At 39.1% G+C, this 24,895-nt stretch overlaps 1 protein-coding gene across 1 annotated transcript; it reads left to right on the top strand.

The window, feature by feature from the left end:
* Window positions 1-23,523: 23,523 nt before the first annotated feature.
* On the top strand, window positions 23,524-24,604 carry LOC149215195 (uncharacterized). Its single transcript, XM_089391046.1, has one exon. The coding sequence runs from the start codon at window positions 24,138-24,140 to the stop codon at window positions 24,447-24,449; it is 312 nt and encodes a 103-aa protein (XP_089247172.1). The 5' UTR covers window positions 23,524-24,137; the 3' UTR covers window positions 24,450-24,604.
* The last annotated feature ends 291 nt before the right edge of the window (window positions 24,605-24,895 follow it).

The raw sequence follows: 24,895 nt of genomic DNA, 5'->3' as shown, positions 1-24,895 counted from the left end.
CGATTAACATTTCTTTTGTTCTCATCATGAGTTTCCTCTACTACCTTTTTGCCATTAGGAAGCCTTTCTTATAACAGCTTTGTCTCATCTTCCTTCAAACCTTCTATGTCTTTCTTCAAATCTGCTTCTATACCATCAATATTATCTTCCATGGTATCGATACAACTATTTATCTTATCTTCTATCACATTATTCAAATCATGCATCCAATTTTGCTTACTAGGTGTTTCTATTTTCTTGATTTGAGTCCTTCTCTTTCCTGCTTTTAGGAGCTTGATCTTGAAATGATTCTAACTCTGTAATTTTAGATCTCCAAGTTCTGAAATTTCAGCCTGTAGTAGCTCTTTGAGTCCTCTTTCCAACCCCACAAGTCTGATCTATATTGGATTCTCCAATCTAGAGTTATGCCCAATATTCCACGATGTACTGATTATAGACTAGTTCAGTAAAGCGAACTTGTACGAAGTGCGACGTGTCACTGTTTCAACCTTCGACCTTGGAAAAGATACCCAACAAAGTCCAGTCCATCCTATTTCTGTCACTTTTTACTAAATTTGAATTTGATGCTCATAGAAAAAGTTATGATGATTTTCCCAAGGTGGTCTATTTGAGATCGAATTCAGGAGCTTGAAAAATCCCTAACTTCCTTAGTTCATATATTTGAAAATATAGCGAGTCAAGATCTGAAATTCAGTTAAGAGGTTCATCACAATTTCAGCTCAAATGGGTTTTAATTTTAGCTTCTGAAGTTTCGTAGAAAAAACGTTATAGTGAAAATTCCATGTTGACCTGTTTGGAGCAGCGAAACCCTAGAATCCAAAGCTCTGATACCAAATATTATGAAACCAGCTCACAAAATAGAAAAAGAGATAGATCAATGACTCAAGAATAGGCCTCTTTGAGGGGGAAACCTCCTTTACATTACACAAATGAATAATTCCTGGATGATACAACTAAAAAGATCTCCTTTCTGTATATAGGAGTCTAAGGGGTCACAATATAATCAGAATCGACATAACAATAATAATGTAAGGGCACAACAATAACAATAGTGGGCTTCTATGGGGCACAATAATAACAATATGGAGACTACATGGGCACAAAAATACAATAAGGGGGTTGCACTAATAACAATAAGGGGTTACACTAGTAGTATAGGGACCTAACAAAAATAAACTCCTTCTACACCACACTGCATTTAAACTTATTTTAAAGTTTAATTTAATAATAAATCAAAATAATTTAAAATCACTGAACTAACTATTTTCACTTTCCCAAAGGTTTCAAACCATTTTAGAATTGTCATTTAAGGTTAAAAATAAATAAAAAATAATGAGATGATTTTGCTATCGCCCAATTTAAAGTGCAGTGGATGCACTTTAGTCCAGAGGAGGCCACATGGGAGGATGAAAGATTTATGCAACAAGCATACCCTGACCTCTTTCAAATATGAGAATGAACACCGGGGAGTGTGTTTCTCATAAGGGGGAGAGATGTAACACCCTTGGTTTACTCATTTACTATCATTTAATTTACCACAAACTTAATTGTTAGGTAAACTTGAATCAGGATAGAGTCAAAGTTGACCAGGTTAAACAGTGATGGTTTTGGGGCACATGGTATTGTGCACCCATAGTATTCTGCCCATGGTATTATATGTAATGGAGCTTATAAAAGGCTAGAAGGACTTCATTGTAATGCAAGACCTGGAGGTGAGCGGTGAAGGTTCACTTGGTCGGATTGGCCGGGGTTTTGGCCAATGCTAATAAGATCTTATTAGGTTGGGTTTTTCCCCGGATTTGGGGTTTTCCCAGATAAACATTTGTGTTTATGTGTTTATGGTTGTTGTTGGTTATTTTTATATTTATTCCTCTCAGTAATTATTTATGTTATGCAGTAAATTTCTTAACAACTGGTATCAGAGCCAGATATTGGCTTCAAAGGGATTCTTTGATGCCAAGGATTTATAGTGCTTGATGAGATCAATGCAGCCTTAGTGCTTGATGAGATCAATGCAGCCTTTTTACAGATCTAAGTCTGAAAATAATGGTGGAACAATTGTACGCGGAAGAACCTCGAGGAGAATGTGTGGAAGATAGTGTGCCAGGGATTGCAGTGCATTTGCGATATTTACCGGTTTGGAACATGCTGACGAATTGTTCAGGATTCATGCAGCTATTTAAAGAAGGTCAGCAGAAGAAAATTGTTCATGCGGCTTCGAAAATTGTTCGTTTTCTGCTACGTGAGGCCACCAGTGCTGGAATCTACGAGGTTCTCATGGGGTTCGCAGTTGGAGCGGTTTGATAGAAGTTTTTGAGCAAATCAATTTAAGAGAGGATGGATCAAAATCGCACCAGCAATAAACAAAATAAATAAATTAATGAAGTCAAAATTATTGCATGTAAATGGGCATACTACTGTAAGACCTGGTAAGGCATGTGTACCCCTTGGTGATCACCGGTAAAGTCTGGGTTAGACCTAGGTGATAGGATGGATGTCGGGTTAACAATACCCTAGGTAAAAACTCTGAGGGGGGTAAGAGCTAGAGTGAACGGGATTGTCTTACTTAGCAAGTTTGGATGGCCAAGTCAAGGAACCTCAAGTCAAGTTTAAGGGGGGAATTGTTAGGTAAACTTGAATCAGGATAGAGTCAAAGTTGACCAGGTTAAACAGTGATGGTTTTGGGGCACATGGTATTGTGCACCCATAGTATTCTGCCCATGGTATTATATGTAATGGAGCTTATAAAAGGCTAGAAGGACTTCATTGTAATGCAAGACCTGGAGGTGAGCGGTGAAGGTTCACTTGGTCGGATTGGCCGGGGTTTCGGCCAATGCTAATAAGATCTTATTAGGTTGGGTTTTTCCCAGATAAACATTTGTGTTTATGTGTTTATGGTTGTTTCTAGTTATTTTTATATTTATTCCTCTCAGTAATTATTTATGTTATGCAGTAAATTTCTTAACATTAATAACCTATGGGATTAGTGAAAATCCTAGTGACACCTTAATGTTTTAAAGTTGGTTATTTATTTATTTGTTTAATAGAAAATTATGATGAGTCTTAGAAACTCATAGAAAAACCTTAAACTAATTTTTAACTTCTAGACAGTTAGATAAAATTATCTTTTCTCATTTCCTAGAGATAAAAATATCTCAGTGGGAAAGCAAGGGGGTTAGCTTAAGCAAGAAAGAAAAAGTTGAATACACCTTGATAGAGAAGAAGGAACATGAACAAGACACTAGGAGGGTGAGACATGACACTTCTCGAGGAGTATTTCTTGAGCTGGACTTGAAGTAGTGGAAAACTACAACACAGACAAAACTCTATAAGTTCTATGGTGGAATGTGGGGTCTTGATTCCTATGAAATGACCTTTGATAGTTCACTGTCGAGTTAACTATTCTGGAAATTAAGAAGCTTGGGGGGAGAACTGGATGTAATCGTTATTCTCGTCGGAAGGGAGGAGTAGTCTTTTCTTGGAAGTCCATATTATTACATAAAAGTGCATCTATTTCTTTTCAAAACTTATGATATTCTACCAATGTTTTAAAACAATGAGATCTCTTAAGATTATTATTTTTGTTGTGGTTGAAAATAGATATTTATATTTTAATTTTTGGGAAACAAAGACCATATTTATGACTATGTGTAATATGAGTTTGTTAAGATGGGTTTGTATGTTCAATACAGTAAAAATCTGTATTCCATTTGTCTGACTTATGAACGAAAGGTTACCTAGGGATGAATTCATTATTTTTTTCCATTCGTGCCTCTGAAAAGAGAACCTTTCTAAATAAAAAATAGAATTGCGGCTGCAAATAAAATGGGAAGACAAGTTATATGGCACAAAAATAATTACCCTGCGAGTCATAGATAGGCTACAGGTACAGGTAGAATGGTCCATATCCGAATTATCCTAAGACAAGCCTTGGAAACCAACACAATCTTTGTCCTTCCCTGTCAAACATCATACAAACCAGGTTATTGATCGATCAACTACATTATGATTTAACTTTGTATAGTGATTCAGGACACGAGCTTACCAGTTACTAAGGAGAGCATGCGTGAGTATAGAACCATTAGTGAGACCACCTCAACGATTTGCAGAGAAAAATTATGTCGATAGGGTGAATGCATGAATGAGCTTCCCAAATTGCTGGGAGGAGAGGGTTAGTTACCCTCTAACGGACCCCATTCTTTTTTGGCCGCTGATATAACATTAATTGCATAGGGCCATGGATTTGGTATCACCTGAATCCCAAGGCAAGCGGTGACCACTTGTAAGGTTTGTGAATGTTCTTTAAACAACCATTTGAGAATATAAAAATGCAACATCCAATATTTATCAAAAGGGCAAGGTTCCAATTTATGATCTGGACCCTTAGTACCACCACCGAACATATAAAATCGTGTTTGTAATAAACATTGAAATAATACAAGTGATACATGTTGCTTATAAAACATTACAAAGTTGAAATAATAATTTATCTAGGTATTTACCATAGTTAACTCATGTATGTACCTTTTTATATTTGCCATTCATCAAGGATAAACTTAACCGTAATAATCAACTTAATCCCAAAGTCCCCAACCTTGTAGCAAGGATGTAATAACTACAATGAACATAGGGTCATGATTATACTAGGTTAAAGATATAAATATTGCGGAAAAATAAAAGGCATAAAACATACCATTTATGTCATAATTCTTATTACATGGTAAAAAGGAAAAACAAATTGGGGTGTGTGAGTGTATGTGACAAGTGGTTGCTTTGACACATCCTCCCCTGATGATGGACTCACTTTGATCCAGGTGGATGTTGGTGGCCACCCACCTCTCCCATTTGGACCCCCACAACTATCTCTTTCAGCTTTTTCAGTTTCCTAAATTGTAGCACAGTTTACTATTTTTAGCAGTTTTTCGGGTCCTGAACTTCCGGAGCCGTTTTGAGGCCCTAACTGACGTTTTTTTGGGAATCTGGGGCAACATGGGTCCATGGACCCATGTTGCCTCCCAAAGTGGTAGTACTTGGATAGATCTTTCTAACGAGCTATCGTACGCGTCAAACGGAGATCGTATGCCAAAGTTACGACCCCGGGAAATTGATGTACCAATTTACCCAAACGGGGCCCACAATTTGGCGTTTCATCTTCTAGGGTTAGGTTTCGGGATGTGAAGGGATTTCCATTGTTTCTCAAAAATAAATAGGCCTTCGAGCCTCATTGTAATACAGTTCAGAATAGTTCAGAGGCATGTAGCTGCCACATCTCTTCTCAGAGATAAGCTACCATCGCCCTATCTGGTTTCTTTCCATTTCTGTTTGTAAGCATATTTCAGTATTTTACAGTAATGAAATGAAGTATTATTTCCGCTGCATCTCAGTATTTATGGTTATCTCATCTCTATATTTATGGTTATCTCTGTAATCTATTGCGTTCCTGTTTAAATCCGGATCAATGGTATCAAAGCGGTCTGCTTTTTCTCTGTTTTCCTTTGCATGTCCCCAACGAGGTCGGGATATAAGGAGTTAGGGCTTGAACTGGTCGAACCTTTGCAAGACTAGCCTCGCAAATCCCGACGGCCTCCTATGGCGGATGAGAAGAAAGACGAGGGGGCAGGAGATCCTATCAAAAGCTTGCTCGAAGAAGCCCTCGATCGGCAAAGGAACGCGATGATGGATAGCTTTGCACAGATCCTTCAGCGGCTACCCAGAGGCGACGCATAGGCTTCCAACAGCAACTCTGGAAATGCCACACCCTTCAAGGTATAAGTTAATTTTGAAATCCCCATCTTCGAGGGTCAAATAGACGCAGATGCCGTAGATAAATGGTTAAATCTGCTAGATGGGTATTTTTCTGTTCATGAATTTTCAAGTCAGGAAAAGATTGTTTTCGCTCTTCTCAAAGCAGCCCCCCACGTCAAGGACTGGTGGGAAACCTACTGCGAGCAGAAGGATGAAAGTACAGGCTCACTATTTTCGGCCTCACCCACTTGGAATGACTTCCGGGATACCATCAAGGAGTAGTACTACCCTGTCGGAAGCTATGAGGACAAATACATCAAATGGACCACACTGCGGCAGGGACGAGACCAAGATGTGCCGGAGTTCACAAACATTTTTCATACCCTTTGCACACAGTTGGGTATCAAAGATTCTGAGCTGCATCTGGTACTCAAATATCGCGGCTGCCTACACAGATACATCCAGGAAGAGATGGGGTTCTTGAACATCTCCTCACTTGGCACATCATACCGATACACTGTCAAAATCGAGCAAAAGTTCAAACAGAAGAAGCGAGACTTTGGATCTGCAAATCCGAAGCCCAAAGGACAAAGCCAAGGCGGGGTGACCCAAGACAACCCTGTCGAAGCCGCAAGAAAAGAACAACACCACGAAGCCAAAGAAGGACACAGGAAAGTGGTGTGAGTTCCACAAGAGTCCCACTCATAACACAAGTGAGTGTCGGACCAAGCAGTCGCTGGTGGCCGAGTTGAAGGCTTCCGAATCAGATGCATGTTCTGACCCTGAGCCAGAACCTGACAAGGGTAATGGCAAAAGGAAGCAGATCATTGATGCGGATCCCAGCGCCACTGTTGCCACTGCCAAGATCCAGAAGAATGAACCTGCAGATCTAGAAGAGGGGGAGCATCTTTTCCACTCACAGATGTGGGTGAAGGGTTCGCCGCTACAGTTCATTGTCGACAGTGGCAGCCAAAAGAACCTCATTTCAGCAGAGGTCGTGAAACGGTTGGGCCTACCGACTACACCGCACCCGCAGCCGTACAGTATCGGGTGGCTTCACGAAGGACAAGATCTGAAAGTTCGCCAGCAGTGTCGCCTTCCCTACAGCATCAAACCCTTCACAGACGAGGTATTGTGTGATGTTACACCTCTAGATGTTTGTGATGTATTATTAGGCCAACCATACTTGTGGAGGCAACATGTTGTGTATGAGTCTAGGCCTCGTGCTGTCATTATTTCTTTGAATAATTCATTATACAGGATACCGGAGGTAGCCCCACCTACCGCCACATCTTTGATCACTACTAAGAAAGGCAACAAGCTCATCTCCCAGAATAGGAAATTCATCTGTCTGGTTCACTCCCAAAGTAAGGGGAAGATCGTTGCTACATCCATGACCCCTACAAAGGGTTCCTCCATGCAGCAGCAGCAGTAAAGGGATATAGTCATGACAGAACACAGGAACAACTTCTCCTCACCCACAGGGGTACCACATAAGTTTCAGGTGGGCAACAAAGTTTGGTTACATCTGCAAAAAGAACGCCTTACAAGAGCCCATCAGAAGCTCCGACCACTCCGACATGGTCCTTACACCAGTATCAAGGCTACAGGAAACAATGCTTTGAAGCACAACATTCCACCATTCCTTCGCCTGCACCAAGTGTTCAATATGGACCATCGTCGACCATGCTTCCCACCATTACTGGACACATCAGAGATTGCAGGACAAGTTCAGCAGATGGAGGAACTCAACGCAATGGGGACCATTGCTTCCTAAGGGGGGAGGAATGATCCAGGTGGATGTTGGTGGCCACCCACCTATCCCATTTGGACCCCCACAACTATCTCTTTTAGCTTTTTTAGTTTCCTAAATTGTAGCACAGTTTACTATTTTTAGCAGTTTTTCGGGTCCTGAACTTCCGGAGCCGTTTTGAGGCCCTAAACGACGTTTTTTTGGGAATCTGGGGCAACATGGGTCCATGGGTCCATCCCATGTTGCCTCCCAAAGTGGTAGTACTCTGATAGATCTTTCTAGCGAGCTATCGTACGCGTCAAACGGAGATCGTATGCCAAAGTTATGACCCCGGGAAATTGATGTACCAATTTACACAAACGGGGCCCACAATTTGGCATTTCATCTTCTAGGGTTAGGTTGCGGGATGTGAAGGGTTTTCCATTGTTTCTCAACAATAAATAGGCCTTCGAGCCTCACTGTAATACAGTTCAGAGGCATGTAGCCGCCACATCTCTTCTCAGAGATAAGCTACCATCGCCCTAGTTGGTTTCTTTCCATTTCTGTTTGTAAGCATATTTCAGTATTTTACAGTAATGAAATGAAGTATTATTTCCACTGCATCTCAGTATTTATGGTTATCTCATCTCTGTATTTATGGTTATCTCTGTAATCTATTGTGTTCCTGTTTAAATCCGGATCACACTCGGTAGTCTGAAATGCTGGGTTCACAAAACTCTACAACAGGTCATTCCTCCTCTATCTAAAACCATCCTCACCTATATGGATCCATTATTTATTTAAGAGTTTGTTGATGTATTTCCAAAGTAAATTCTAGGGCTGCTTCCTAAGAGGGATAGTGACTTTACTATTGAATCAATTCCAGGAGGGACCCTAGTGTCAATAGGTCCTTATAATATGAGCATACCTGAGTTAAAAAAACATAAAATGCAGTTTCAATAGTTACTTGACAAAGGGTACATTCACCCAGGTGTATCACCCTGGGGTTCCCCAGTGTTGTTTGTGAGAAAGAAGGATGGCACCTTACAACTGTGTATTTAATATAGACAATTGAATAAGTTAACCATAAAAAATAAATATTTGTCACCAAGGATCGGTGATTTATTTGATCAAGTTAAAGGTGCTACTATATTTTCGAAGTTGATTAATGATCAGGTTATCACCAAATAAGGATAAAAGAATAAGAAATTTGTAAGACAATGTTCAGGACTCTCTTGAGTCCTTGGTCACTACGAATTTTTTATTCTTCCATTCGGGCATACTAATGCCCCAACAACATTTATGAGTTGGATGAATGACATTTTTCATCCCTACTTCAACAAATTTGTTCTGGTTTTTATTGACAATATTCTTATTACTCAAGAAACTTAGAGGAACATAAGGAGCATCTATGGATAGTGCTAGAAACCTTATGGGAAAATCAAGTATACTCTAAGTATAATAAACATGATTTTTACAAAGATGAAACCTAATATTTAGGGCATATAATTTCATCAGAAGGCATAACTGTAGATCCTACGAAAATTAAAACCATCATGGAATGGTTTGTTCCCAAATACGTTGTAGACATTCAGTCTTTCATAGATTTAGCTGGGTATTACCATCGCTTTATAGAAGGGTTTTCTAGAATTGCATACCCTATAACTTCTTTGCAAAAAAAGTGAAGATCCTTCAAGTGGACAACAGAATGCCAACATAATTTTGAACAATTGAAACACTTATTGACTACAACCCGGTACTAAAAGTTGCAGACCTAGGAAAATAACTTACTGTTTGCACAGACGTGTGCCAAGAAGGTGTTGGATGATTTGTAATGTAAGAAGGCATGGTAATAGCTTATGAACCATGTAAGTTGAAAGATTACAAGAAAATATATTCTTCTTATGGTTTGGATTTAATTTCAGTTGTTCACGTTTTGAAGGTATGGCGAGATTACTTGTTAGGAAAAAGGTTTCTTTTAATGACTGATCATAGTAGTTTGACCAAATTCTTCAAGCAACCTAATTTAAATGCACGCCAAGCTAGATGGATTGTGTTTTTAAGTGAATTTGACTTTGACATAAAGCATCTTAAAGGAAAAGAGAATCGTGTGGTTGATGCTCTAAGTAGGAAATTGTATTGTGTGTATGAGATCTTCTATCATTAAGTAGACCTTAACTTATCTTAGAAAATCAAAGAAGCTTCCCTAAAAGATACAAAATATAAATTCTTATGGCAACAAGCTAAACAAATGAAAAATTCTAGAAAACGATCTGAATATGATATAAATAATGATAAGTTGTTGACTTATAGAGGAAGAAGGTATGTTCTTAGCCAAATAAATGTTAAACAATGTATGCTGGATGAGTTTCATAGAAGCCCCTATGCTGCCCTTCCCAATTATCAAAAAATATTTTCTGCAAAGAAAAAGGACTACTTTTGGCATGGTATGAGGAAGGATATTGGTGAATATTTAGCCAAATGCTTGGAGTGTCAAAAAGTCAAGGCTGAGAACCAACACCTTGTTGGTTCTTCACCCATTACCTATTCCTAGGTGGAAATGGGATACAATTACATTAGATTTTATAAAATGATTACACAGATCTAAGAAGAAAAATGATTCCATCATGGTAGTGGTGGATAAATTAAGTCAAGCAACCCATTTCATCCATGTCAAATCCACAAATTAGATTGTAAAAATTGCATATATATTTACGAAAGAAATATTTTGATTACATGGGTGGTAATCTCCGATAAGGATGTGAAATTTACTTCAGCATTTTGGAAGGTCCTTTTTACTAGACTGGGTACTCAGATTTAGTTCAACATTACATATCACCCACAAACAAATGGGCAGATTGATCTGATATTCACCCTATGAGTGACATCAGTTAAAGATTTATTAAACTAAGGTATTACAGACTCATGTGCTGGTGTGTGTTCTGTGTTATTGAAGCAATGGATCGATCAGATTGCCAATACACAGACAATAAAATGGAAAGACAACAAAGAAAATATAGTAAGCAACACAAAGACACAAGAAATTTTAATAAGGAGTTCACCCTATTCTCCAGGGCTACGTCTCCGGTCCAGATTTCAGTGGTGGCCTTGTTTTATTGTGTCTTTAAGCAGAGAAATTACAATATAGGGACTCAATGTGAGTTCTCTTAAAGCAAGTTTGCTTGGCAGGGTGGTTCTTGGATTCCCCAAGCCACTGGAGTACACAGACTCTTCTTCTTCCTACCAGCTCTGTGACCTTCTGGTCTATAGTGGAAAGAGCCAAATGTGATGCTTAGTCCGGACAGATTCCTCTATGGGATGGCTTGAATCTTCAAGCTCTCTGGTGCTCGATGCTGCCTCTGGTCAGCTCGGCCCTCTGTCTCTTCTGCTTTTCTTTACTGTTCTCTGTGTTCAGTCCTCCTCTCAGGGTTCACTGTTCCACTTCTTTGTCTCTCGACTTCGACTAACTCAACTCTGGTTTGACTGTCTCTATTCATGGCTTTAGCCATTCGATCCCTATGCCTGTTCGATTCCTCTTCCGCCTCTGTCGATTCACCTTCTGCAGCTACACTTGGAGTTCCCTGTTCGGTGTCATCATGAACGCTCAGGGAGTGGCCACTTGTCCTCCTCTAAATGGTGCCAGCATGCTTCGTCGGTTCGTTTCTTCAGTTACATAGTGGATGCATTCTTCCTCCACCATGGCGGTCAAACGGATTCCAAATCCCTCTAAAATGCGGCTTAATTCCCTATCGATTCCACTTCCTCCATCGTGCGCGATCTTAGCAGTCCGATCTGGGCCCTCCAGATCCGATACCATACACACGTTTTTCTCAGTTGACTTGCTCGACCGATAGCGCACGATCAACAGCGGTTTTCTCTCACCTCTGCTTGTCACGCAATGATCGATGTATGGAATCATTCTGCTCTCATCCAAAACCTCTTACCATTTAAGGGCACCCCGATCAAAACCATTGGTTTCCAGAGTGTGGGTCCCGCCTTTTACTTTCAGTGCTTTTTCCTTTTCCACCCGCGGTTCTCCAGTTTCCCCATGCGACCGAGTGCTTGGTCTTTTCCCATTCTAGGGCTCCCAGGGGATACTTTGACCTCCTGCGCGATCTCCATGGGCCTTGGTCAGCACGCTTTGACCGAGGTCCTCATTGTTCCACGTCGGCTGCCATTGCCACTGGTTCATGGGTGTTTTTTATCGCTATTTTGGATTTCTTTAGAGATTTGTTTGACCTGATACAGTCATGGTTCTTTGACTGTCTTCTATGGATCCAATTTGGATCACGGCCTTCCCACTGAAAAAGCTTTTGGACCACCAAAGGTTGGTTTTTAAGCATCGACTAAGTGAGGATATTGTTTCTTCACTTGTCCAATATCAAAACACTTTGCACTGCTTGGCTTTGAACCTTTGAGCCCAATCCTGAGGTATTCAACATCTCCCTGTGTGTTTTCCTCACCTTCCTGTCCAGCACTGTGTCTTCCTGCAACTCATTGAGGTATTCAGGTAGTAGGTCATCAATAGAAGGCAATTGACTTTGCTCTTCAGGGTCCTCAATCATTGAAGGTTCAAACAATCTCAAGCAATCTGCATTTACGACTGAGTAGATGTGCATGTAAGCTGGTAAATCAAGGCGAAAAGCATTTTCACCAATATTCTCAGGCATCCTGAAAGGTCCATACCTGATGGGCTTTAGCTTTTTACCTTCACCTTGCATCCTTTCCTTGCTGATATACTGCTAGACTTGGTCTCCAACTTGAAAACTATGCTCCATCTGATGCTTATCATGCCTAGCCTTGTACTTGGCCTGGCTCTTTTCCAACTATTCCTGTACTGCCTGGTGGATCTCCTGGATCTGTTCAATGAACCTAGTTGCCTTGTCCACATCACTGTGTCCGTCAACCATGGTATCTTTACCAAAGACAAAATCCAAAGGAGACCTTGGTGCGAAACCAAACAGGTCTCAAAAGGAGATCTCTGTGCAGAAGAGTGTTTGGCTCTGTTTGCTGCAATAACTTCTCAATAACTAGATCACTATCCTATTTACTACTTCTATCTGGCCATCTATTTGTGTATGAAAAGTTGTGCTTTTCTTCAACTTGGTGTCCATCAGTTCCCACAGACTAGACCAAAACTTCCCCACAAATCGGGTGTCTCGATCAGATACAATGGAAGTGGGTAATCCAAAATGAACCCATACATGCTCAAAGAACAATTTTGCAGTATGTTCAGTTGTGATCTGTTTACTACAAGGTATCAAAATACACGTTTTGTTGAACCTATCCACAACAACATACATATAATCATGACCTTTTCTAGATTTAGGCAGTCCTCCAACAAAATCCATGGAAACACTTTCCCAAGGGTGAGAAGGAACTGGAAATGGAGTGTACAAGCCTAGTTTTCTATTGCTGGGCTTTCTTTTAGCACACATGGCACACCCTTTTACATATCTAGAAATTGTCTCATTCATTTTCGGCCAATAGCAAAATATTTGCAACTGTGCAACTGTTTTACTTACCCCAAAGTGACCTGATATCAGAGAAGGGTGTGCTTCCCTAATTATCTGTATCCTCTCAGTTTGTGGAATTCAGAGTTTCCCACAATGGTATAAGAGTCACTCCTTCACATGATAGTCCAATTCTTCTACTCTTTGGCCTTGACTCAAAGTTGCATATACATCTTTGAAGTCCATATCCTGAGCATATTGTTCTATGTAGCTTTCATGTAGCACAAAATTATGCTTAAGTATGGTAGATGCATTTATAATGGGTCTAGATAACATGTTTGCAACCTTGTTATGTATGCCCTTTGTATATTTGATGACTAAGTGAAACTGTTGTAGAAAACCCATCCATCTGTAATGTCTTGATTGCTGCAACTTAGTTTGGGAGTGTAAATATTGAAGTGGTTGATGATCAGTATGTATTATTGTATCTTTGCCCATTAAGTAATGTTTCCACTTTTTCACACTCTGAACTAATGCATACAATTCTTTATCATATGTAGGATAGTTAACTACTGTAGGATTAAAAGTCTCAGAATGATAACATATGGGTTTACCATGCTGTGTCAACACTGCTCCCATGGCATAGTCACTGGCATCAGTTTGGATCTCAAATGGTCTTTGTAGATCTGGCAGTGCTAGTATAGATGATGTACTAATTTTCTCTTTCAAGGTGTCGAAGGCTTTCTGATGTTTTTCTCCCCACTAAAACACCTTATTCAATCTTGTTAAAGCATGTAAGGGAGCTGCAATCGAGGAGAAGTTAGCAATGAACTTCCTCCAATATTGTGCTGCTCCTAAGAAGCTTCTCACTTCTGCAGTAGACCTGGGTTTAGGCCAGTTCACAATGGCTGCCACTTTAGAGGGATCTATTTTCAATTCACCTCCCCCTACTATACGACCCAAGTAGTTTAGAGATGTTTTGCCAAATTCACATTTTGAGAGTTTAACATAAAGTTTTTCTCTTTTCAAAACATCTAATGTCTGCTTAACATGCTTTAAATGTTCTTCCCACATTTTACTAAAAATCAGAATGTCATCCAGATACACAATAACAAAATCATCAAGAAAAGGTCTGAGTACATCATTCATTAATCTCATGAAAGTAGCATGAGCATTAGTTAAGCCAAAAGGCATAACTAGCCATTCATACAATCCCTACTTTGTTTTGAAAGCAGTCTTCCATGCATCTTTCTCTGCAACTTTGACTTGATGGTATCCACTGTGCAAATCCAGCTTGGTGTAATAAACAACCTCTTTCAATTGATCTAAAAGATCATCTATGCGAGGAAGGGGATAAATATTGTTTATTGTTATCTTATTCAGTGCTCGGTAGTCAATGCACATTCTCCAAGAGCCATCATTCTTTCTCACCAAAATGATTGGTGACCTACATGGTGATGTGCTAGGCCTAATGAAGCCCTTCTCGAGCAACTCCTGCACCTGCTTCATGATTTCAGCATTCTCTAAAGCAAACAACCTGTACATCCCAATGTTAGGAAAAGGAACATCTTGTTGCAAAATAATATCATGTACTATTCCCTTTTTGGGTGGTAGACCTTTAGGTTCTTGAAACAAGACATCATACTCTAAAACAACCTTTTCTATATCAGCTTGTTGTTCAGCATTACAGCCCTCAAATACATTGGTTTTATCAGGTTTCTTTTCCTTTACAACCATCAATAAGAATTGTTTACATGAATTTATCATTCTTTTCATCTGTCTTGAGTTTATGAGAGTATAATTGTTCTTGAGCTTATGAGCTCTTACAAAGTATTCGATTCCATCTTTAACAAGTAGATACTTGTTCTCAGCTCTATAGAAAATAGCCTTTCTATCATACAAGTAAGGACTTCCTAAAACAATTCCACATATATCCAAAGGAATTATGTCTAACTCAACCTCATCTACAAATGCTCACCCAAAAGAAAACTTTAGTTTGCACTGTCTAGGCACTTGTAGTTGTGCTTTATCATTCAACCATCCTAATGGGTATGGTTTCTTGTGAGGTGTAGTTGCTAATCCCAATTTCTTTACAATTGCTTCAGAAATCAAATTTACTTGTGAGCCACTATCAAACAAAGTATCAATCTTTTGATTTTTGGAAATAACTCGAATATGGAAAAGCTCATGTCTTTTTCTCTCATTTTCTTCATCAATAACATATTGAGCAAAATTACTAGTAGATGCTTCAGAATTCTTACCTTTTATACCTGTGGCTACTATAGTTGTCTCATCTCTCGAGTCTGACCCCAAATCTCTCTGAATAGCTGCAACTGTCTTCTTCTTCTTGCCCTCGGACTTCTTAGGTCTCAGCTCTAGATGCAGAATCCAACAATGCTCATCATCATGCCCCTCCTTTTTATAGTGAGTGCGTGAAGCTTTGGCTTTTTGTGCAGTGTTAGCCTTCCTTGCTTTCCACTTCAGTTTTCTTTTCTCCTTTCTCTTGCTTACAGTGGGTTGGGATGGTCCCACAACTTCTAGATTTCTATTCTTTCCTCTAAGTTCTAGATGAGTAGCTTGTATAGATACCTCATCTATACTAGTGGGATTAAACATGAGGATGGTATGCCTCATGTAGCTGTGTATACCACCAATGTACTTCAAAAGAGTCTCTAGTGAGTCTAATGAGATACCCAACATCAATGCTCTCTTTCTGAATTCTTGAGTATACCCTTGCACACTTTTCCCTTTCAACTATTGAAGAGTTTGCCAACTCATCATGGCTTGTTGCATGTAGGCCAATGGATAGAACTGCTTTTTGATTGCAGCGACAAATTCACTCTAGAAAGAGATGGTATTGCCACGTCTTTTCATATCAGCTTGGGTTCTGCCCTCCCACCAAATCAAGGCAGTGCCTCCTAGGTGTAGGCTTGCCAGTTGAATCTTACTCTTGTTTGAGCTTATGTTCTATACCCTGCAATACACATCAATTTGTCTAATCCAATTGTCCAATTTTTCAGCATTTAGCTCTCCATCATATATAGGCAAATCAAATTTCACATCTAGCTTAATCAAAGATGCTTTCTTATTATGCACAGAGCTATTAGGAGGTGTGAAAAAGCTTTCCTATTTCCCCTTTCCTTTGGAGTGGTCATGGAAGTGAGACTCATCTTCTTCTTTATCTTTTTTAGAGCCTGATGAATCTTCCACCTTTTGCTTTCTAAAGTCTCTATACATTTCTTCAACCATAGACCTTATAGCTAGGAAACTCTCTATGAATTAAGGGTCTGGCCCTACAGAACCTTCCTCTGACATTGTCTTTCGAGGATAGACTCTCCCAATTTTAGGATTAGTTTCCACCAACTCTCCTTCTCCTAATTTGAGCTTTGATCTTGTGAGCATTCACAGCTAAACCAACACAAGCTTTTCTAACATTACATCCTAGAGCTCTGATACCACTTGATCTGATATTCACCCTATGAGTGACATCAGTTAAAGATTTATTAAACTAAGGCATTATAGACTCATGTGCTGGTGTGTGTTCTATGTTATTGAAGCAACAGATCGATCAGATTGCCAGATTACCAATACACAAACAATAAAATGGAAAGACAGCAGAGAAAATACAGTAAGAAACACAAAGACACAAGAAATTTTAATAAGGAGTTCACCCTATTCTCTAGTGCTACGTCTCCGGTCTAGCTTTCAGTGGTGGCCTTGTTTTATTGTGTCTTTAAGCAGAGAAATTACAATACAGGGACTCAATGTGAGTTCTCCTGAAGCAAGTTTGCTTGGTAGGGTGGTTCTTGGATTCCCCAAGCCACTAGAGTACACAGACTCTTCTTCTTCCTACCAGCTTTGTGACCTTCTGGTCTACAGTGGAAAGAGCCAAATGTGATGCTCAGTCCAGACAGATTCCTCTATGGGATGGCTTGAATCTTCAAGCTCTCTGGTGCTCGATGTTGCCTCTAGTCAGCTCGGTCCTCTGTCTCTTCTGCTTTTCTTTACTGTTCTCTGTGTTCAGTTCTCCTCTCAGGGTTCACTGCTCCACTTCTTCATCTCTCGACTTCGACTAGCTCAACTCTGGTTCGATTGGATCTGTTCATGGTTTTAGCCATTTGATCCCTATGCCTGTTTGGTTCCTCTCCTGCCTCTGTTGATTCACCTTCTACAGCTGCGCTTGGAGTTCCCTGTTTGGTGTCATCATGAACACTCAGGGAGTGGCCACTTGTCCTCCTCTAAACGGCGCCAGCATGCTTCGTCGGTTCGTTTCTTCAGTTACGTCGTGGATGCGTTCTTCCTCCACTATGGCGGTCAAACTTATTCCAAATCTCTTTAAAACGCGGCTTAATTCCCTATCGATTCTGCTTCCTCCATTGGGCGCGATATCAGCCATTCGATCTGGGGCTTCCAGATCCGACGCCATACGCACGTTTCGCGCAGTTGACTTGCTTGACTGATAGCACGCGATTAACGACGGTTTTCTCTCACCTCCACTTGCCACGTGTCAATCGATGTATGGAATCGCTCCTCTCTCCTCCAAAACCTCTTACCATTTAAAGGCACCCCAATCAAAATCGCCGGTTTCCAGAGCGCAGGTCCCGCCTTGTACTTTCAGTGCTTTTTCCTTTTCCGCCCGCGGTTCTCCGGTTCCCCCACACGACAGAGTGCTCGGGCTTTTCCTATTCTGGGTCTCCCAGGGGCTACTTTGACCTCTTGTGTGGTCTCCATGGGCCTCAGTCAGTGCGCTTTGACCGAGGTCCTCGTTGTTCCACGTTGGCTGCCATTGCCACTGGTTCAGGGGTGTTTTTGATCGTTGTTTTGGATTTCTTTAGAGATTTGTTCGACCTAATATAGTTATGGTTCTTTGACAGTCTTCTATGGATCCAATTCAGACCACAGATTGAACAGGTGAATTAGGTACTTGAGGATATGTTAAGAATGTATGTAATGCAACAACCAACCAAGTGGGAGGAATACCTCCACTTAGTTGAGTTTTCATATAATAATAATTTACCATGAATCATTAAAAATGAGTCCTTTTGAGGTATTGTATGAAAAAAGGTGTAGAACACCTACTAATTGGATTAGTCCTAAGGATAAATTAATATTAGGACCCAACATGCTAGTGGAAATGGAGCGGATGGTGAAAAAGGTTCGAAAAAATTTAAAATCTTCTCAAGATAGAGAGAAGGCTTATGTAGACAAGAAGAGGACTTATAAAGAATTTCACATGGGTGACCATGTATATGTGCAAGTTAAACCTAAGAAAAGTCCCTTAAGGTGGTGGGGGGGCGGGTGGGGGGTTGTGCAAAATTAACACCTTGATATTGTGGACCCTTCCATATTTTGGAAAGAATTAGACCTGTAGCATATCAGCTTGCACAACATATATTTCGTTATTCAAGAAATATATATATATATATATATATATATATATATATATATATATATATTTATTTATTTATTTATTTATTTATTTATGATCTCATACATATCATTAACTAGAAGTATGTGTGGATAAAAATCTAATTTTGAAGTTTGTATGTTTTGGTTAATGATTAAAAATAAACTAATGACAATGATATGGCTATGGAAACAAATCGAACCAGATGGAGAGTTCCTGGTAGAGCCCCTTTGTATTCTTGATCAAAGAGAAACAACGTTACGAAGGTGAGATATCAACCAAGTTAAAGTGCACTGGAGGCACTTTAGTCTAAAAGAGGCCACATGGGAGGATGAAAGCTTTATGTGGTAAGTATACCTTGGCATGTTTCAAAGGAAATAATGAACACCAGGGACGATATTTCTCACAAGGGGAGGGGGGGGTGGGGGGGGGGGCGGTGTTGGGGGATGCAACATCCCTGATTACTCTAGATATTTACTCATTTAATATCATTTACTTTTATTACAAACTTAATAATCTATGGACTTAGTGAAACGCCTAGTGACACCTTAATGTTTTAAAGTTGGTTATTTTTTTTTGGTTTAATAGAAAATTGTGGCGAGTCTTGGAAACTCATGGAAAATACCCTAAATGAATTTTCATCTTCCATATAGTTAGAGATAATTATATTCTCTCATTCCCTAGAGATAAAAATATCTCAATGGGAAAACAAGGGGTTTAGCTAAAGGAAGAAAGAAAAAGTTGAAGACACCTTGAGAGAGAAGAAGGAACCTAAACATGACACTGAGAGGGTGAGGTAGGATGTTTCCAGAGGAGTATTCCTTGAGTTGGACTTGAAGCAGTGTAAAAATCCAACACAAACAAAATTTTGTAAGTTCTAGGATGGGTTGTGGGGTATTGATGCCTGTGAGATGACCTTGATAGGTCATTGTTGAGTTAACAGTTCTGGAAATTGAGAAGCTTAAGGGGATAACTAGATGTGTTTGATGTGAAATGGATACATATGAAGCAACAAAGGTTGTCTATTCAAGGATTCAAAGTGTGGAAACAAATATGTATCAAAAATCATAGGTTATTTGTTGGTGCAAGACCGTGGAGACAGAGAAATTATTTGGCTGGCCTTTGGTCCACATAGTTTGATCCAATCCATGGTCTCTAAGGCCAAGAAGGAGCTCATTTTCCCAGTTTCTCGTTCCTATGCAACCTAGATACTATCACCATACAATTATGCTCCATTTTCTCATGTTCCAACTCACTCTTACCTTACTATTTCAATCCAAAAAACTCTAAATTGGGACTCTCAAACCCATCAAGAGATGCCACTGGGGAATTATCATTTCTCTAGTGTTCCCATTGAGAAAAGCACACTAAATTTCATGGGTAGGAATTCTCTGTAAGATCAAATCATCAACATGATGAAAAGTTGCATCCCCTAGCTTTTAATGACCAATAGGGATCAGATATTACAACCTCCAACTATAGGAACTTTAGCCTCAATTGTTTGATAATGATAGTTACTTCAATCACCCAAAGATGTAGGTTGTCTCTTTGAATGGGACCAAATTAGGCATGGAGTTTTTAAATTTTGGGACTAGGAAACATCCTACTCAAATGATTGATGTCAAGACATTCTTGTATTTTTCCTATGGATACTACAAACATGGAAACATTGTGATTTTTCCCATGTTGAAAACCATCTTTCAGTTCCAGTCTCAATGAGTAGCAACCCTTCTGGATCGGTGAACAAAGAGCCAATCTCCTCTGGATCGTTGGAGAGGCTGGGGTTGGAAATCCATGAATTGTTGAGAGCCAAAATAAATCCCATTTCCATCACCTCATTGCCTCAATTTTACTATGAGAGATATGGGAGGAATTTACAGGAAAAAGGCTACTTGACTGAATATCAAAGGCATGGCAAAGCGGGTTATAGTATTACTAAGCTCTTGGCACATTTGAAGAACACATTTAGACTGATTATTAGATATTTTTCATGGATTTAGGTAATTCTTATTTTTCATGATTTTTCTAGTTTAAGATTCAGAATTCCCAAGCACAAATAAGGGAGGACTCCATTCACATAACCAATTTGGTTTGTTGACACCTCTACATCTACCGAGGTTTGAAGTCCTACTCTTTATAGGGTGTGCCCTACCCCAACTAGTAAGCCACAACCAAACATATAAATAACCTCAAAAATTTATATTAACAACTTGAAAATATTTCTGTGACTTCAAATTTACTCTGTCCCTTGAATATAAAACTTCAAATGAAAGAAATAATATAATTCTTGTCGTAGTATTAGGGCCCAAGAATCGCCTATAAATTAGTTTTTCATCAATGTATTTCCTAATGTTCTTCCACCAAGAAAGGATTTTATCTAGTGATCAATCATTGGTTTTGATTGATGGCGTGGGTCTTTTTTTTGCAGTTGCATTCATTCATACTACTTTTTTTTATTTGTAGTAGAGTGCTTTTTCTATGAAATAGTTTGTTGTAGAATTTTTTAATATTGTAAATAAATGTAACAAAAATTTCCTTGAAAAATATTATCGTGCTTGAAACTTTTCTATTTAATGTATACGAAAATAACATTAGGTTTGGTTAATGTATGGCTTTCAAAATATCTGTTAAAACTATTTGAGAAAAATATTTTCCACTAACGAAATAGATCTGTTTAGTTGAATGGAGGAAGTTCTGAGGTTCGATGTTGGCGTAGAAGTGTCCATGGATTTCTATGTTCTATATTTCTAGCAATGTAATTTTATGAAGCATTCTAATTAGGGTTTCGTGCAGTACCTCAAGGTGACTTGCAGTGCAATAGAGGATCGAAGCGCGACCCAAGGTTGTGATCTGCAAGTGATTTGGGTGCTTGAGGTATTGGATTTTCTAAATCATGAAGCCTTTGAACAAAGGTAGTCTCTGAGTTTGCTAGGGTTCGAAAGTGGGTCGCACACAATGAGTGGGTAGAGCAGGCTCGATGGTGGGCATTTCAAACAAATCAAATTTGGAGCAAGTTGTTGGTTTAGAGATTAAGAAGCGATTTGCATCGACGAATGACATATTGCATTGATTTTGGGTCCCTCCACCCATCACATCTCCGATTTGGCATATGGATGCCAAGCCATGGTGCAAAGCATGGGTATGTATGGTGATCGGGCACTATAGGGGCATTAAATGCCCAATATTAGACCCTTTATTTGTTTCTTGTATCGATAGGGTCCGCAAATTAATGCATCTCCACCCCCACTTTGGTCGCTTGAGTGAGTGACAAGTGCATGTCATTTAATGGATGCATCATGATTCATGCCCAATTGCAAAAACACTCTCTACTTTTTCAGTGTAACCAAGTCGGCGGGTTGGTGCTTATTTGCAATGAAAAATGTCCTTTCAGTTCCCCCCCAAGGACTGTATATGCATCTAAGTGCGAAGTCATTTAATACAAGATTTGTATTGTTTCCTAAAAGATTACTTACATTCAATTATTCGTCTTTATATTTGCGAGGACTGTGCTCTTGTTCCTATTATGTTTTTAGGCATGCTTTTTCTTCTTTTTTCCTAATAACTCTAGGTGGGCCCACCTGAAGGGGTCACAAGTCCCACAGACTCAACACAAGGAGCTTGACCCTGATAGACTTAGGAAGAATTGAATTGATGCCTCATGAAAGAGGGCTAAAGACTTGGAAAGGGGCTCCAACCACTTGGGTTACCCATTAGAGCTATACATGTTAGTAAAAAAAGTACAACACTCTTCATCATCAGAATTGAACTCCTTCAATGGATTTTTATTTATATATTTATTTATTTATTATTATTATTATTATCATTATTATTATTATTATTATTTTATTTATTTATTTATTTATTTTCAGAATTGAACCAATGCCTCATGACAGAGGGATAAAGACTTCGCAAGGGGATCCAACCACTTGGGCTACCCATTAGAGCTATAGATGTTAGTAGAAAAAGTATAACACTCTTCATCATCAAAATTGAACTCCTTTAGTGGATTTAAACATTTTTTAAAATTGAACTCCTTTTTCATCTTGTTTTATTTTTCTCAATAAAATTTTGTTTGAAATTTATTAGAAATTTCCTAAAATAATAAGTTTGAGCTTTATAATCTATATAATATGAGTGTATTCGACTTTTCACGACGTTAAATCCATTTGTGCATTCATAAATGAATTTTAAACAAATGAAATTCACATATCATAACAAATTCTATGATCGACCAAAGTGACACAACTTTGATTAATTAGACTGTGCCATTTAAGATTTCTTTAACTACTTGTTTCACTCTAAAGCGTAGAAGTTAGTTCTCAATTTCATAATATTGATTTTATTTTAAAAGTTAGAAATGCCGAAAAGCACTTGATCTTTTTATCATTGATTTAATTTAACACTAAACCTTAGAATTTGATACAGATGATTCTCAATACGCAAATGATAAACTATTTTATTTAAAATATAAATTAATATAAAAATATTTATAAGGATGATGATAGTTAACTAAGTGGTCTATAGGACTTTAAGAAAATAAGATATTACAACAAATTCTTTAGCATTTTATTTTTATGCTCTTAAATCATTTAGAGAAATGTTCGAAGATCACCGCAATTTTGTCTTTAAAAGTCAAAAAAATTAAATGTGCCAGAGATTTTAAAACTTATATCAAATGTGAATATAAGTATGACCCTCCAAGAGAAAGTGCACGACCATACGAAAGAATAATTATATTAAATTGTTTGCGTGTATGCGAATAATGAGTGGACCTGTATATAGTGATAACGAATTAATGGCAGAGAAAGCAGATAACTTAGAGTTTCAAGGGCTTTGCTCCAAGGGTAGGAAGTGTGTGTGTCTACAATTGATTCTCTTAAGTTATAATTCCCCATGGAATGGTTAATGAATGAAGCATGGATCTAGCACAAAGATCTTTGATGTCATATTTTTATAGGCCAAAGTCCCACGTATCAAAGCTAGTTCCAAGATTGGGGCTCTACGCACATCATATTACATAGTTATAGTTATGTAAAGAGGTCACTTAAAAATTCAATAATTAAAGAAGAGAATCAGAGATTATGGTTGTTTGACATGCCAGATCAAAGTTTTAAGGGTCCGTGAAAATCTTTATAATGGAAAAGATCCAATGCATCAATTAATATTTCCATCGAAACTTGAAACTTGTATAAGGAGCATGATGTGAGGATGAAGATATTGCAGAGTTGGAAATAAAGAGGATGATGTGAGGGTATTTTAAGACGATCCATATTTTGACGCAAAGCTGCAAAAAGTGCGTAAGTTTATCGAGGGCAATACAATAGGGAAGAATAAAATGATGGTCTTGCATAAGAGAGCCCACATTACTCAGACGCCATACTTTCTTGGTTGAGATCTTGTCATGTGCTATAGGCACTCTCGCATTATGGTGATACGAAAATTATAACCTTTTATAGCTATCCAGATCCGACTCGGTGAGAGGAAACGTGGCACCACATCATCCACTGCATGCGTAACACCTGGCGAGCAGAGAGAGGAAACGTGGCTCACATCCTCCACTGCATACGCAACCGTGGCGAGCGCAAAGCGAGAAAAAGTGGCACGCATGCGACTCTCACCCGGATGACTCAGCGCTACAATTCACTACGTGGTGAAATTCCCGCCTTGTTCGCTCTCTATATTTTGCCTCCCCTGGATTATTATCTTCCATTTTACCCGTCCGTCAGTACAGCGTTCGATTCATATAACTCCAACGGAAAAACACCATTCCGCGTCGAAAATACGTCGATCAACTCGCGAGATGCAAAGCGGGGACAGCAAAGAGGTAGGGAAGAAGGGGAAGGTCCAGCCGACCGGCCAAAGAACGGAGCAGCCGATGCGACCGATCTCTGACCTGAAGCCTGTCACACAGGAGGCTTACGGCGGAGGCCTCTACGGAACGGAGAAGGACGCTCCACAACGGCCCAAGGACCGCCCGCCTGCCAGCCAATCGCAGAGCGCCGACGCGCTCGCCGGGGACGTTTCTCCGGCAAAGAATCCTATGAGCCACCCGCCACCGCCGTCTAGCGGGGACCGTGATGTGGATATTACCGGCCAGAGTTACATTCAATGAACAGAAATGGAAACGGAACGGAGGTGTCTGTAGATAGGTTTACGTAAACTCCATTCATAGTTTTCACGTATTTTGATAATGCATATATTTTCGGAGCCGTGCCGCGTGTAAATTATAAATTTCTGTAAATTCCAATCATGCTCACCATTAGAGATCATTTCTGATGCATATAATAGCCTTTGATTCGATGGTTGGAACACGATGCCTAAATTACTCAACCATCCAAGTTATTCAATCAATATTTTTTACGTATTTAATTTTGAATGAAAATTCTAAATTATTCAACGATCCAAGTTATTCCATCTAGTTTGATATATATATATATATATATATATATATATATATATATTTTGAAAACTTTGATAATTTTGTATGGTTACTAACTGAGATATTTCTTCATATTCGTCGTTTGAATGTTCAGGTATTTACGCGACATAGGTGAACAA

The sequence above is a fragment of the Pinus tabuliformis genome, chromosome 1_1, assembly GCF_031772625.1.
Source record: "Pinus tabuliformis cultivar Carrire ecotype Pingquan chromosome 1_1, CPIR1, whole genome shotgun sequence".
In the NCBI taxonomy this organism is placed as follows: domain Eukaryota; kingdom Viridiplantae; phylum Streptophyta; class Pinopsida; order Pinales; family Pinaceae; genus Pinus; species Pinus tabuliformis.
The sequence above is the reverse complement of the archived record's forward strand: the minus strand, read 5'-3'. Positions and strand labels throughout refer to the sequence as shown.

Excerpts from the sequence above, each read along its gene's own strand:
- LOC149215195 (XM_089391046.1), top strand. The coding sequence starts at position 24,138 with ATGCAAAGCGGGGACAGCAAAGAGGTAGGGAAGAAGGGGAAGGTCCAG.